Source organism: Rhinoderma darwinii, chromosome 2, assembly GCF_050947455.1.
Source record: "Rhinoderma darwinii isolate aRhiDar2 chromosome 2, aRhiDar2.hap1, whole genome shotgun sequence".
NCBI lineage: Eukaryota > Metazoa > Chordata > Amphibia > Anura > Rhinodermatidae > Rhinoderma > Rhinoderma darwinii.
The window spans coordinates 109,366,767-109,383,732 of NC_134688.1; the positions used below are offsets into that span (position 1 = coordinate 109,366,767).

Below are 16,966 nucleotides of genomic sequence, written 5' to 3' on the forward strand. Positions count from 1 at the left end.
ATAATTTACTGGGAAAAAAAAAATCTTATTGGGGTGAAATGGGAAAAGAACACTCTAAGAAAACTATGTTTTACTACTTTTATATAGAAAAAACTAATTGTTAAAAAATAGCGTGTAGTGTGGCGTAATCGGCACAGGCACAGAAGAGCGACCGGTAAAACGTTACTGCTGTACTGCCAAGCCGAGGTGCAGGCACGCTCAAAAGAATACAGCGCAAGGCGTGATCACGTCTTCTTTTTTTTTTTTTTTTTGCAATTATTTTTATTATAATTTTCAAATAAACAACAAATGTTACATACAGTGCTTCATATACAAGTATATATCAATGCTTCAAAGTAGTCCATCTTGCACGCAAAACTTTTAACAGAGAACCAGAAACAAGGGGAGGTACAGGGGGGAAGGTTAGGAGGGAAGGGAAATTGCTGATATCTGTGTTATCTCCATCTCCACTTTATGATATATTATCCAGGGATTCCAAAAGGCGATATAAGAAGCATATCTCTGTTGTCTTAGATAAAAAATGCGTTCATATACACAATGCGTTGACACCCTAGCTATTACCTCCTCTTGTGTGGGTGGTATTGGAGACTTCCAGGCTTTAGCTATCAATAACTTCGCTGTGAGCAAAACATGGCACACTAAGGGTCGGTAAATCGGCGGGAACTTTTCTATCTCCAAGGATAATAATGCTACCCCTGGCTCCTGGACAACAGGAATCTTCAAGACCTCTGATAGTAGTTGAAAAATGTTGGCCCAAAAGGTCCTCAGGTGGGGACATCCCCAAAATATATGATATAGCGAGCCCTCTTGACCACAGTTACGCCAACATAGGTTAGAGGTTTGAGGATATATCCTCGCCAGTTTGGTCGGAGTATAGTACCATCGCAACAGAACCTTATGGAAAACTTCCAAAAGGTTCATGCAAACTGAGGACTTCAAAGTCCATTTAATCGCTGTTTCCCATTGTGCCATGGAGAAAGATTTCCCCATGTCCCTTTCCCAGTTCAGAAAGTGTGCTCGCCTAGAAGTCTCCACATCCCCATTCATTGCATCATATATTCTAGCCGTAAGGTTGCTACCCCCCCAGCCAGATCCAGACAGAAGTGCCACCGCTGATTTGGATGCTTGGAGTCCGGTCAGAGGCGAGGACGTCAGATAAGATTTAATCTGAGTATATTTATAAATATCTCTCTCCGAGATCCCAAACTGTCTCTGAATGTTGTTAAAGGACTTCATCTCTTTCCCCAAAAATAGATCAGAAACGTACTGGATACCGTTCACCGGCCAGTGTTTGATTCCTAGGTTGGGGATTAATGTTTCAAGTACTCCCAGCGGTATCTGAGTCGTGCCTCTCCCCGGAATCCCCGCGGGTTGCGCCATGAAATAAAGCCAACATTGTATTGCAACTTTAATTGTAGGGATGTTGGGAAGGAGAAGGTCAGGCCTCAAGGCATAGGCCATCAGTACTGTAGACAACGGCAGCCCCCCTATCAATTGTTGTTCAATCGTTGGCCAGCTAACTCCAGAAGAGCAAGTAAACCATTTTTCAGATTGTTTTACTACAAATGTTCTATGATAAGCTAAGAGATTAGGTACTCCCAGCCCCCCTCTATGCTTCCGTTTCAACAGGAGGGACGTTGCTATTCTAGGCCTCCTTCCTCCCCATAAAAAGTTTTGAAGCTGCTTCTGGAACCTAGAGAACCATATTTGAGGTATAGGGATTGGTAGGGTGCGTAAGTAGTATAATATTTTGGGTAGTATGAACATCTTATAGCACACATTGCGTCCTAACCATGAAGGCTCGTGCAAAGCAATTTGATCCAATTCCCTCTGTAAGGACGTTAGAAGAGGATCAAAATTTATTTTGGGAAGTTGCGACAAGGGGTAGCTGATTTGAATTCCCAGATAAGGAATTGAAGAGTTTTCCCATTGATATGGGAACTCTGTTATTATAGATTGTTTCAGGGACGGAGAGATGAAAATCCCAAGAATTTGAGATTTAGATGCATTCACTTTATAGTAGGATACTAATCCAAATTTAGAGATGACTTGAGAAATTTCCCTTAGGGAGGATAAAGGGTCAGTGATGGTCAAAATTATATCATCTGCGAATAGTCCAATTTTATGTTGTCGAAACCCTACTGGGATACCCCGAATCAGCAAGTTAGATCTTATAGATTCTGCTAATGGTTCCATAACTAGCGTAAACAATAAGGGGGACAGCGGGCACCCCTGCCTGGTACCATTAGTAATGTTAAAGGGGGTAGATAAGTAACCATTAGAGAGAACTTTAGCTGTAGGTAGAGTATATAGTGCCTGGATAGCCTTAAATATGTTCCCCTCGAATCCAAATTTCATCAACGTCGAAAATGCGAACCCCCAGTGTATTCTATCAAACGCCTTCTCTGCATCCAGGGTGAGGAGGAGAGAAGGCGCTCGAGACAGACTTATTTTAGTTATAAGATCCACTACCCTTCTAGTTCCATCCGGAGCCTGCCTCCCCTTCGTGAATCCCACCTGATCCGAATGTACTAATGTGGGTAAAATGTCAATCAAGCGGGTGGCTATAAGTTTAGCGTATAATTTAGTATCACAATTAAGGAGGGAAATGGGTCTGAAGTTGGCCGGGATTGTAGGGGACTTCCCAGGTTTAGGGATAGTCACTATCGTGGCTTCCAGCATCTCTCGGGGCATATTACCTTCTGACATTGCCTTATTAAAGACTGCGGTTAGATGGGGGGCAAGAATGGTATTAAAGGTTCTGTAGTATTCGTTGGAGAACCCATCCGGACCAGGGGATTTGTTGGATTTAGATAAATTGATAATTTTGGACACCTCTAAAAGTGATACCGGAGCGTTTAAACTGGATAGTTGATCCGGAGATACGGAAGGCAACTGAACCGACTCTAAAAAGGTTTGGATTTCTTTATCCAAAGGTTGTGGAGTTTGGGGATCAGACTTCAAGTTGTATAGTTTAGAATAATAGGAGCTAAATTGATCTGCTATAGTTTGTGGGTTAGAGATCCTAGACCCATCTGCTGGATCGACTAAGTGAGTGATTTTAGTTTTTTGCTGACGTTGTTTAATTTTATTCGCCATCAGTTTACTGGACTTATTATAAGAAGTATAATAGTTTAATCTTAAGGCAGCAATCTTTTTATCAAATTCGTCTATAAGGAGGGCCTGCAGCTTCCTTCTAAGGGTCATGAGTTTGTTATGCAATGACGAAGATGGATTTAGTTGGAGTTCCTGTTCCGCAGAGCGTATATCAGACAGTAAAGAAGTCAGAGCAGCCGTTTTCATTTTTTTATATTGTGCCCCTTGCTGTATCAAGAACCCCCTCATAACCGCCTTATGTGCATTCCATAGAGTGAATGGGTTTAGGTCCGGAGAACCATTCAAAAGAAAATATTCTTGTAATTGAGAGTAGATTTTTTCCTTATATTTGGGAAGACTAATAAGAAAATTGTTGATCCGCCATGAGGATCTTGGTAAGGGGGCAGGCCCTAAAGAGAGAAGGAGATATGAGGGGGCGTGATCCGACCAAGTTATCTGTCCTATCTCAGAAGCTTTAATCCCTGCTATAGAATTCCTATCCACCAAGAAAAGATCTATTCTAGAAAATGATCGGTGTCTTGTGGAATAAAAAGTATATTCTCTAGAAGAAGAATTCATACATCTAAACGTGTCATATAAATCTTCCTTAAGTAACCATGGGGTCAGAGTCGGGGGAGATCTTCTCCCCTGTTTAGTAGAGTCCCATTTAGCGTCCGGGATTATATTGAAGTCCCCACAGACTATAAGTTTCCCTTGCATAATTTTGCGAATTTTGCGCATAGTCTTGTTGAGGAAACGTACTTGTGACGTATTGGGAGCATAAATATTAGCAATAGTGATGGGACAGTTGTTAAGCAGACCTACCAGTATCAAAAATCTCCCCCGCTCATCATTAATGGAAGACTGCAATTGAAAGGATACTGTGTCCTTAAAGCCTATCATCACTCCCGCCCTTTTCTTATCAGCATTAGAGAGGTAAATTAGCGGAAATTTTGGATGAGTAAATTTGGGACAATGGTCTTTGGCAAAATGTGTCTCTTGTAGACAGATTATATCAGAGTTGGAAGCCAAAGCATCCTTCCACACCGAAGCTCTCTTGAAGGGTGAATTTAGCCCTCTGGTGTTCAGAGATACAAATTTAACCGCCATAAATAATACATGTAAAATGCTTCATATGAATTAAACCCCATAATCGAGCTAGGATAGGATCATAACATAACATGCCTGGTATATATGACAATAATCGTATAACAGCAATTTTAAGGAAGGAGGACAGGGAAGGAAGGTAAAAACTTGGAAACTGTAGCAAGAATAACATCACGTAGTGAGAAAGTAACTCCGCCAGATATCCGGCTGAGAGTCACCGAAGACAAGTGGGGAAAAAGTCTACTTGGACACCATCTCGACCTCCATGTAGCAACCCATACCCCGGGACGTTTAAGGACGAGATTTCCCAATCCACTCCGGTGAGAGTCTCGAGGGGGACCTTCTAGTAGGAACTGTATTGGGCAGAATAGGCGTCAGTCCCCATTTATGAAGCAGGGCCGATCCTTCCTCTACATCCGCCATGGTATGCAGGACTCCATTCCTATACACCAGTAATTTGGTAGGGAATCCCCATCTGTATCCCACGTCGTTCTTCCTTAGCGCCAGTGTAAGAGGCAGAAATTTCCTCCTAGTTTGCAGGGTCGCTTGGGAGAGATCCGCATAGATGTGTATCTTTTCATAAGGTACAGGTAGAGCCGGTAATCTTCGTGCCGCAGACATGAGGGAATCCTTGGTATTATAAAAATGAATCCTTGCTATCACATCTCGTGGCAAATCAGCAGAAATAGATTTAGGTTTAGGGAGCCTATGGGCTCTATCTATGATAAGATCCGCAGGTTTGGAATTAGGCAATACATCCTTAATAAGTTGCTGTAAGTAAGCGGTGAGGTTGGAAGGTTGGACGGACTCTGGAATTCCTCTAAATTTGACGTTATTCCGTCTATTGCGATCCTCCAAATCAGCCAACTTGTATTTTAAAGCTTGCATTTCTTCCTCCAAAGACACATGAGCATCCACTATATCGTTATGTGCATTAGTGAGTTCACTCATTTTTGTCTCCACGTTGTCTACTCGGTCTCCTAAGTCGTCAATAGCATTGGAGAGTTTAGTGGTGAATCCTAATAAATCGTTGTGAAAGGAGCCTCGGAGGGCTAGTACCATATTTTTTATAAAGGCTTCTGAAGCCACTTGATCCGATGAGGGTATATCTTCAATGGCCACAGACTGTGTAAATATATCTTCCACCCTAGGAGCTTGTGCACTTGTAAGTCCTGCAGGACTGGGGGGAGGAGACTCCTCTGATACACGAGGTGAGGACGCCATCTTAGATATGGGGCTACTTGATAGTGCAGCAAAGCGTCCTTTCCCCATGGTTGCCTCTTTAGGCGATTCTGCTTCCCCTTCCCCCCAGGGCACAGACTCACCCTCGGCTGTCGTCTTAGAGGGGTTGACGTCCCGATCTTCTTCAGGCAAGGTAGGAGAGGCTGGCGGGACGTTGGTCTCGGAGGTTGTCTCGCCGCCATGCTTGTTTTCCCTGGCGGGGAAGAAGTCTGTAAGACGTTTAGGTCCCGTTTTCGAGGACTTCGTCCGGGTCATCATGCTGCCGCGGTTTCCAGAGGTGAGAGGGTTGTCAAACCGGAGGTATGTATCGTCGCTAATGTCGTAGCTGAGAGGTCTCGGAGCGGAGCTCAGGGAGATGCGACCGCTCTGTTCGGCATCCAAGACACGCCACGTCTTCTTTTTTTGATTGACAAGGCCAGGCAGTGTAGAAGAAAGACCGGATTCACACGAGCGTGGGCGTTTTGCGCGCACAAAAAAACGAGGCGTTTTGCACGCGCAAAAGGTCCACAAAAGCTCCGTGTGTCATCAGCATATGATGCGTGGCTGCGTGATTTTTGCGCGGCCGCCATCATTATGACACTCTGTTTTTATGTTTGTAAGCACGTGGTTCTTTTCTGTTTTCATTCATAGTTTTGACTACTGTAGCGTGCATCACATGCGGCACACGGAAGTGCGTCCGTGTGCCGTGCGCGATTTTCACGCACCCATTGACTTCAATGGGTGCGTGATGCGCGAAAAACGGGCAATTATAGGACATGTCGTGTGTTTCACGCAGCGGACATACGCCGTGGCCGTTATCAGCGTTTTTTTTGTCTCCCATTGATTTCAATGGAGTTTTTGTGGTGGAAAACACCTCAAGATAGGGCATGTCACTTCTTTTTCACGTGAGCGTTTTTTTCCGCTCACGGGAAAAAAATGCCTCCACCTCCCATTGAAAACAATGGGAAGCAATTTCGGCCGCTTTATGCTGCAGTTTCCGGCCTTAGACTTTTATGAGAGAAACGGCAACCACATTAAAACCGCAAGTAGTCCATTGTAATGACTTTAGTATTTGCGTCTATTAAAAATGGCTGAAAGAGCAGAACTTGTGTGGAGGAAAAAATTGCATCAACACCCCATGTAATATTAGTGCAGTTTTAGAAAATTGCATGAAACACCCATTGGATTATTACTAACTTTATGCATTTTTCATTCGGTTCTAAAGGGAAAAAAAACCTGACACAACTTTGTTCCCCGTACATAGTCATGGGCCGGAGCCTCGTCATTTCCAGTTACCGTAATACAGGAGAGAATTCAGCAACGTTTAGTTAAACTGATGGTCATTGTTTTGTGGGTGAGATAAGTGAACGTGTCTTGGGCGTATTGGCCTTTTGATTTCCATGGAGGGATGGAGTGCCCTATGCATATTGGCGGTAGTGGAGAAGGCTGGCAGAGTTGGACACGTCTCCTATCTTTTCCTAGTACTAATAATGCGGTGCATATTAGCACAACATGGCTTCTTAGGCCCTCTTCACATCAGCGTATTGCCTTCCGTTGGCAACTTACGTCCCAATGTTTACCTCTAACGGAAGGCTGCAACGAATCCCACTGTATAGTCACTATATCATCCGAGCCCTTCTGGCAGAGGGCTACCTAATGCCTTACAATGCGGGAGTTGTCGGGCAGAGCATTGGACGCACTCTGGCCCGGGACTCCGGTCCTGGGAAAACTCCTGAAGTCAGGAGCTTCCCCGGGGTGTGCTCTACCTGATGTTCTTTTTGGGGACTGTGGTCCCTCAGAAGCTCTGCCATGTATACATTCTAAGTATACCTGTGACGGATGCCTTACAGTGCCAACCAAAACATTTTGGCTCTTATGTAAAAAAAAAAATCTTAAAAATAAATAAAATAAAACGTATTCTAGTCCAATGGATGCCAAAAGGACACTCTTTTGGCCTCCATTGGGATATTCGAGCCCTATGGACACATTCAGCGTATACGCCAGGAGTTTCTCCATCGTTACAGTTTAATAATGACGTGCACTTGGCCTAATACATTCATAACTCTTGATAATGCTATTTGCCTCTTGTCCTTTCCCGACTTGTATTTTACACTTGTCAATGTGTTCGTTAATTTGACTATAAAGTAATACATTTATTTTTCTTACCAATTCGCAAAAAATGTAGGACGCTTTTTTTTTTGTGTAGTTTACTTGGCTTTCGTTCTCCATACTTTGGCGCTGACTGCTACCTTAGGCTTTTGGTCACAACATGAGCCAATGGGAAGCAATCTTGAAGCTAACTGGTGTATTCCAAGAACAAGCCCTTGCTGTCTACAGCCAAGAAATTGTTCCAGTGGAGGTGCGACAGTACCTGGCTCAATGGATTGAATCACAAGACTGGTGAGAAAGAGGATACTTTTTTTTCATGTATTTATTGCGCAGAATTAAAATAGCGACAACATATTCCAAAGCGCTGTACATAATTCACTTCTTGCCACCCATGGGGCTCACAATCTAATTTCTCCATTACAAACACTTTCTAGTTTCATATAATGGTAATAAACCTTACCACCTAATCTTAGGGGCCAGTTCACACGTTGCATACATACTGCGGATTTTCCGCAATGGAATTTGTTGCGGAAAATCCGCAGCAAATACAGTAGCAGCAAAGTGGATGAGATAAAACAAGTCTCATCCACACGCTGCATAAATACTCAGTGGAAAAACCGCTCAGAAATCGACCTGCGGTGCAGAGTTTTATTCCGCAGCATGTCCATTGTATTTACGTAAACGCTTCTTATTTGATGCAGGATTTCCCCATTGAATTCAATGAGGGGGTAAATCCCGCAACAAATAGCAGTTGTTGCGTTTTTCTTGCGGCGGGTTCGCAGCGATCCCGCCGCAAAAAACGCAACTCAGAAAACAAAAAATATATTATACTTTAGATATCATTATATTATCACCATTGATATCAATGGTGACTGAAACGGAAGCGGTAGTTTCACTTTCCGTTCCAGGGTTCACCCGACGGAAACCTCCGACGAAACCCCGGAACGGAAAGCGAACGATGATGTGAACAGGCCCTTACACACAACCTACGGACAAGAATGACACATTTATTTTTTTTAGAAGAAAGCAGCCATATTTTTGTAATCCTTGACGACACCTTTAATTGTCTTCTGCCCCTGTGCCCCAGCTTAGTGCCATTACTATTAACCTTGGCACCCCTGGGGATGTGTTCTGGTAAAACGTGGGGGGCTGTCAGTGCTAACATGTTTTTTATGAACAAGGGGATGCAATCCACCACTAGTAAGGGAGTAGATAGTGTGAGCTCAGCTCGTCTCCGGCTCTGGGAATTTTGCTCTCTTCAGAAAGCAGCAGAGTGTGTTACATCGTCGCAACGTAAGTCATCGTATGTCGTCTATTCAGTGTAAGCGGATCCCTATAATTGATGCTATGTGACCTATGTGGTATTTTCCAGCAGTGTTCATCTACTCTTTTATCTATACTGCTGCCTAAAGAGTCTAATTTTAGTGTCAGTATAAACTGCTGCCAATTGTTTGAGTGGCAATTTTCTTTTCTGTATATCGTCATAATAATTGGGGAATGACATCATGGGCGCCTCTATATTGAATCCATACATCTGTGGCCTGAACACTTCAATAATAATAATAAAACCTTTAGTGGGGCCAACAGGCCCAGTCTATGCCCGCTCTGGAGTTAGGTGCCCTTTATACATTCAGTTTATTCCCTGATGGTTGCAGTATGAAAGCTCCTGGCAAATACATCAAACGTATACATAGGCACCCTACGCCCGACGGAGGCTAAAAAAAGCGTTCTTCTGGCCTGCTTCATGCTGGTATACGTCGGTATACTTATTTTTTTGCAGTGTGGAAGAGCTATAGCAGACAGACAGTACGTAATAAGAAGAGACCAAAACACTAATGTGAACACTCCTTTAGTAATCACGGTTGTTTTCTTCCATTGACCTCGTATTGAGCAAAGATTTGGCATCTGCTGCGATCTACCATGTTGCTCCTTATTACAGAACTGTTCTGCTACCGATGGCTATTACCATAAAGGCAGTGCGCTTTATATTTCTGACCGTGGGCATTTCCGTTGTATAATTCTTTTCACTCCATATCGCAGGAAGCTGGCAGCAAGAGATCTGTCGTTGGCCACCGTTTTATTTCAGAATCTCTTTGAAAATCTAGACACGCATTACAGCCGGTTTACGGAGACTCATGAAGTGGTGCAGGCATACAGCATACGCAACTTCAAGTTGATAGTACAGGTAGTATACTTACCCCCCCCCCCCCACCGCACTTTTATGTTTTAATTGCACCTGATATTAAGATATGATGTGTGCTCAATGCCAACATGTCCACTACGATATCACTGATCATTAAAGGGAATCTGTCCCCTCTCTGACGGCAGCATAAAGTAGAGACCGATACGCTGATTTCATCTCTATTTCTGTTATATTTAACTAGTGTACTTTTTTAATTTTTTTACAGCACTCTCATGGTGCTGTGCGCGGAGTCCTCGGTATTGTTGCGAGCTCCTCCTTCCCGCCCGCCGTTGTTTGGTTTTTCCCTATTATTGTGCATAGGGAGGAAGCTGTCAATCAGCAGCGGGTGGCAGGGGAAACCTGCATGTCATAAATACATTGGACTCCTTTAACATAATGTACACCACAGACACATAGGACATGCTGTGTCAGGAGTCCAATCAGAGAAGGCTGCATAAATGTGGTGACAGATTCTCTTTAATCTGAAAGCGCACTCAGCGACCCCGCTCTGTAACTTTACGTGGACTCTCACTTCGTGGCTGAGTTTCTGTGGTTCCTAAACACTTCCACCTTGCAATAATACCACTCACAGTTGATCGTGGAATATCTAGGAGGATAGAAATTTCACAAACTGACCTGTAGCAACGTCGGCATCCTATTACATACCACGCTGGCATTCAGTGAGCTCTTTAGAACGACCCATTCTTTCAGAAATGTTTATAAAGGTGACTACACGGCGAGGGGCTGGATTTTATACACCTGTGGAAATGGGACTGAATGATACCCCTGAATTCAATGATTACGTGGTGTATCCCATTACTTTTGTCCATATAGTGTCTGCCCTGGTCATGTGACGGACACACAGGTGCTGAGCTCGTTACAGTGCAGTTATAAGAGCTGTGTCTTGTAATCAGCCAAGCACCAATGCGATCATCACATGATCAGGACACATGGTTAACCCCTGGAAATGAACAATGAATAAATGCAAGCAGAGATCTTGAAAACTACATTATATACGAAAATTGTATAGCTGTTCTCTATACAACGAATAAGATTTATTTGCTGAAACCCGTTTTATAGGGATTGTCCAGTGTAGAAAATCCATTTCCTTACACCCTATTAGGGAATTCTGCGTTTAGAGGGGGATGTTCTGTTCAGAATCCTCGTCTCTTGGCCAGAGTGGAGAGCGGTTACAGAGAGTGTCTCTTTCTGGGGGATCTGTCCTGTCCTGCATTACACAGACAACCCATTGATTCGAGTGGGCACTGTCTAATGGTTCATTTCCATAGTGGTGGCGCTGCAGGAAAACGGAACTATTAGGCCTTGTTCACATGGCGGATTTCGGCAGGAAGATTCCTCCTCCCATTGACTTCAATTGGTGGTTCGCGTGGAATCCGCCCAGAGATCGGGCAGGCCGCTTCTTTTTCTCGTTAGCTGAAAAAATAAGTTAGCGGGAAAAAGAAGCGTCCGACTCTCATTGAAATGAATGGGTGGCAGAATTTTCCGCTAAAGTTCCACCGCGTGAACAGGGCCTTGCCGCCGATCGATGAGACCGCTCGTTGATCGGCGATCGTTTGCTCCTATCACACGGAGCAGTGATTGAATATGTATAGGGACGAGCGCTACACAGGGAGATGTGCTGCCGACAACGATGACTTTTAATTCTGCATAGAAGAACATATAACCTAAGAACGAGCGTTTGTCCGATCATTGGCTCGTGTAATAGGGCCTTCACTGACCGGATTCCCCACAGATTACAGCTCATCGCTGGGGGGTCCTAAGCAGGGGGACACTTTGATCTGCTTATTGACAATCCCTTCAATCCAGTAGGGATTGTCCAAAATAGAGATCTCCTCTTAAGTTTTTTTGTTTTTTTTTCTGTAGAGGCCAATGATTGGAAAATATGTTTGATGAATGTGTCTGGTAACTTATGCAGCATGATCTTTCTTATTGCAGTCCCAGTACCAGGAAAATCCACAGCTCCTAGCAGAATTGATCCGTGCCCTTCTACAAAAGGAGAAGCAGATTCTTATGGAATCCCAAGACACACAGGTAGGTTTTATTTAATTTGCATTGTAAGCAGTCTGGGAAATGAATAGTCGCTGGTTCTCAAAAATCTTTAGAATCTAGTGCGTGATTTTACAAATGTGTAACAATCTTTGTAATGTGTAGAGATATTATACATGAAAGGGTCTCACGACGACTCTTCATTTTAAAAATGTCCAAATCAATGTGTCATAAAAAAAATTGTGCTGTTCCTTTAAAACACCCCTAAGAAAATGAATGCGGTGGACTACAACTTAGGAGTCCGCTGTATTCGTGAGTCAGTCATTTTCTTTGTATCGAATATTTAACAAACGCTATCATTTTTGGGGAGTGCGTGTCTGAGACCTCTTTGAACGTGTCTCTACGACAAATAACTTAAACTTTCATTTAGAGTCTTAATGAACAGTTGTTATTAGAGATTTTACATACGATTTTGGCCTTAAAGGTTATGTAAACCTTTGAATGGCTATTTATTTTTTTATAAAAATGTCAGTCCGGGTGATTGGTGCTAGTTTCTAAATAGTTTTTATTAAAAATTCTTTAGACTTTTTTTTTAGATACAGCTGCTCTGTATTCTCTATACAGAGTAGCTGTATCGTTTGCTAAATTCTGCTCCCGTCAGGTCTGCGGAACTGACGGATTCAGTGTCAGCGGTTCCTGCGTGTCTGACATGCAGGATGCACCTGTTAGGGCGGATTTACACGAACGTGTGCGTTTTGCGCGCGTGGCAGGTGCGTGACAACTCCATGTGTCATGTTCATATGGATGCACGGCTGCCTGCTTTTCGCGCAGCCGCCATCATTATGACACTCCGTTTGGATGTTTGTAAACAGAAAAGCACGTGGTGCTTTTCTGTTTACATTCATTCTTTTACTACTGTTGCGCGTCCCACGGAAGTGCTTCCGTGTGGTGCGCGTGATTTTCACGCACCCATTGACTTCAATGGGTGCGTGATGCGCAAAAAACGCAGAAATATAGAACATGTCGCGAGTTTTACGCAGCGGACTCATGCTGCGCAAAACTCACGGACACTGCCCCATAGACTTGCATAGGTCCGTGCGACCCGTGTGAAAACCACGCGGGTTGCACAGACGTATAAGCACGTTCGTGTAAATCCGCCCTTATCGTTCACATCTAAGTTCATAACAGGTGAATCCTGCATGTCAGAGACCATCAGGACCCGCTGTCACCTGTAACAGTCAGTCCTGTGGACCTGACGGGAGCAGGATTTAGCAAACCATGCATCTACTCTGTATAGAGAATACAAAGCAGCTGTATCTAAAAAAAAAAACTTGGACTTTTTTTTTTTAATACAAACTACTTAGAAATTTGCACCAATCACACTGACTAACCGTGTTCTCGAGAGATCACGCTGTGACGTCACTCACAGGTCCTGCATCGTGTCAGACGAGCGAGGACACCGGCACCAGAGGCTTCAGTTGATTCTGCAGCAGCATCAGCGTTTGCAGGTAAGTCGATGTAGCTACTTACCTGCAAACGCTGATGCTGCTGCAGAATCAACTGTAGCCTCTGGTGCCGGTGTCCTCGCTCGTCTGACACGATGCAGGACCTGTGAGTGACGTCACAGCGTGATCTGCCAGAAGCTGGGCGTTCTGAAGAGAAGTGGATGATACTTCTCATCAGAACGCCCAGCTAGTAAAAGTATTACAAACGCCCCGATGTACGCACATAATACACGCCCACTTGGACTTTTACTTTTAAACACGCCCACTTGGACTTTTGCAAGCCTCATTTGCATAACTACAAAAATGTTCATAACTTGGCCAAAAATGCTCGCTTTTTAAAAATAAAAACGTTACTGTAATCTACATTGCAGCGCCTATCTGCTGCAATAGCAGATAGGGGTTGCAAAATCTGGTGACAGAGCCTCTTTAAACTTCATTTGCCAAGTGGACGCCCAAACACTCAGTTTGTTTAAATCCGCTTGCAATTCACAAACATCTTCCATAGACTGAACAACACTACATAGCTTGGTGTCATCTGCAAAAATAGAAATAGTGCTATTAATCCCATCCTCTGCAGCCACTAGAATAAAATGTATACAGTAAAATGCAGCAGAGAAGTTGCACTACATGACCGTCGCACTCCAGCAGAATGTACATTTTGTGTGAATGTCGGTGATTTTCTTATGTAAAAAAATAACATTTGGTTGCAGTGTAGTCTAGATGTTGTTGTTGGCACTGAAAATCACTTAACCCGTTAGTGACCGGCCCATCGTGTTTCTACGTCGGTCACTAACGGGCCTTATTCCGATGCCATAGACTTTTTACGTCGCGGCATCGGAATAAGTAAACAGAGCAGGGAGCTGTCAAATCTCCCTGCTCTCAGCTGCTAGAGGCAGCTGAGGGCTGGGAGCGTCCCTGCTCTGCCGGGTGAGATCGATATTAGTATCGATCTCACACGTTTAACCCCTCAGATGCGGTGCTCAATAGCGAGCACCGCATCTGAGTGGTTTTGGAGAGAGGGAGGGAGCTCCCTCTCTCCCCCACCGACACCCGGCGATACGATCGCCGAGTGTCTGTGTCTCTAATGGCAGCCGGGGGTCTAATAAAGGCCCCCAGGTCTGCCTGTAGTGTATGCCTGCTAGGTCATGCCGCAGGCATGACCTAGCAGATGCCTGTCCGTGTTAAACGGACAGGCAGTAATACACTGCAATACAAAAGTATTGCAGTGTATTATAAATGCGATCGCAGAATCGCATATTATAGTCCCCTAATGGGACTAGTAAAAAGTGAAATAAAAGTTTAATAAAGTTAATTTAAAAAAAAATTTGAAAAAAAATGAAAAACCCAGCTTTTCCCCTTACACAATGCTTTACTATTAAAAAAACAAAATAAAGTTAAAAAGTTACACATATTTGGTATCGCCGCGTCCGTAACGACCCCGACTATAAATCTATTACATTATTTAACCCGCACGGTGAACGCCGTAAAAAATGTAATAAAAAACTATGGAAAAATTGCTGTTTTCTGTGAATACTGACTTTAAAAAAATGTGATAAAAAGTGATCAAAAAGTCGCATCTACTCCAAAATGGTACCAATAAAAACTACGAGTCGTCCCGCAAAAAAAAAGCCCTCACACAACTGCATCGGCGAAAAAATAAAAACGTTACGGCTCTTCAAATATGGAGACACAAAAACAAATCATTTTAAAAAAAAAGTGTTTTTACTGTGTAAAAGTAGTAAAACATCCAAAATCTATACAAATTTGGTATCGCTGCAATCGTAACAACCCGCTGAATAAAGTTATTGTGTTATTTATACCACACGGTAAACGGCGTAGATTTAGGACGCAAAAAAGAGTGGTGAAATTTCAGATTTTTTTCTATTCCCCCCCCCCCCCCAAAAAAAAGTTAATAAAAGTTAATCAATACATAATATGTACCTCAAAATGGTGCTATTAAAAAAATACAACTTGTCCCGCAAAAAACAAGACCTTATACAGCTATGTCGACGCAAAAATAAAAAGGTTATAGCTCTTGGAATGCGACGATTGAAAAACGTAAAAAATAGCTTGGTCATTAAGGTCCAAAATAATATATAATAAATATTACTTTTTGACTGTACATGTCTCAAGATACCTGCCTCTGCCAACCTGTATAATATATAAAGTTGTGTCCTTGAAAATGTAACAAACATGTTTTTATTATGTTTTATGGAAAATATACAAAATATATATTAATTGGACTTCAAGAGGTATTCCGGTAAAAACTATTTGTAACCAATCCACTGGATGGACAGATAAATGCTAAATCGGTGGGGATCCGACTGCTGGGACCTCCACAAATTACTACAATGGTGGACAATGGTCCCCTGTTAATTCCATCCAAAAGACCACAGTTAGGAAGAGTTTTAATGAAGTGGCGGTAAAGCTTGTGCCCTGCCGCCCTATTCAAAGTCTATGGCACTGACGGAAACAGCCGAGCAAAGCGTACCCCCCTCATTCTGGTATTCAGTCGGGGGCCCCTCGGTCGGACCCCCAACAATCTAGCATTTATCACCGATCTGGTGGAAAGGTGATAAATAGTTCTTACTGGAATGCCACTTTAAATTAGATACCTGTTTCTAAGGCTACATGCAAACGACCGCTTGAGTAGTTTACGGTCGTTAAACAACGGATCCGCAAAACATGAACCGCACACGGATGGCATCCGTGTGCTGTCGGTGGTTTTCACGTCACCATGCACTTGAATAGGTGAGACTGAGTCGCAAACACAGACTGGGATAGGTCCTGCTCTGGGTTTTGTGTCTCAGTCCCATGGCCCCCACACAGATCCGTGAAAACCATGGTAGTGTGTATGGGGCCATAGAAATGAATGAATGTGTGCTATTCATTAAAAAAAAAAAGGATAACAAGTCGTGTGCATGTAGCCTAATTCTAGGAAGCTTTTATAATTACGTTTTTTGTACTTTCTGTTGTAATATGCATAATAATGATATAAATGTTTCGAAATAATAATGTGATGCACATAGAACTACATCTGTTTCTTTACTGTACTAACTACAACTATCTCTACAGTCGCAGAGTGGACAGCAGGTGCAGTTACCAATGGAGACGGGACAGCAAAATAATATAGAGCAGCGGGTTAATGAAGCAAAAGAACGGGTTACGGTAAGGGGGTGTCCTGCACGGTTTCAAATCCTTTATTTAAGGGTAGCATTTTTTTATTTTTTTTGTATATGTTTAAAATCGTATTTTTAGGTCACATTCTGGCGCGGATTTGCTGCAGGTTTCAGTGGGGATTCCACAGCCAAAATCTGCAACAAATCGCAGTACAAATCTGCAGCAGGTTTCACCCTTTGCAAAGTAACAGATGAAATCTATGGCAAATCCACAAGTAAATAACACATCCAGAATATGCTGCGGATTCACATCAAAGTCCACAGCAGATTTTTTTTTCTGCCTACTCTTAATTTACCCCTAATTTTAGCCTTTCTACGAATACATAGTGCACTGTGTGTATGCTAAAAGATACTTCAATTGGTGCATTCAAATTTGCAATATTGTGGCAGTGTCCAGTTTAAAGAGAACCTTTCACCTCGCTAAACATGTGCAGCATGTTATAGGAAAGGCTTCACAAACCCGGTCTCACGTAAAATTATTTTTCTAACTCCCTCCGTTATTTACATATCGGTACCGTTATATTTGGCGCCTGATATGTAAGTAAGCCCCTGAACAGTCA

General features: G+C 43.0%; 1 protein-coding gene across 3 annotated transcripts in view; it reads left to right on the top strand.

Annotated features, from left to right (window-relative positions):
- The window catches only part of STAT2 (signal transducer and activator of transcription 2), a 118,310-nt gene that overhangs the window by 2,782 nt on the left and 98,562 nt on the right, over window positions 1-16,966 (top strand). For all 3 annotated transcript variants that reach the window (XM_075852097.1, XM_075852099.1, XM_075852100.1), the window contains exons 2-5: window positions 7,631-7,824; window positions 9,574-9,718; window positions 11,672-11,767; window positions 16,303-16,395. In XM_075852097.1, coding sequence (XP_075708212.1) covers window positions 7,694-7,824; window positions 9,574-9,718; window positions 11,672-11,767; window positions 16,303-16,395 — 465 coding nt within the window. In that variant the 5' untranslated portion in view covers window positions 7,631-7,693. The remainder of the gene's footprint in view (window positions 1-7,630; window positions 7,825-9,573; window positions 9,719-11,671; window positions 11,768-16,302; window positions 16,396-16,966) is intronic.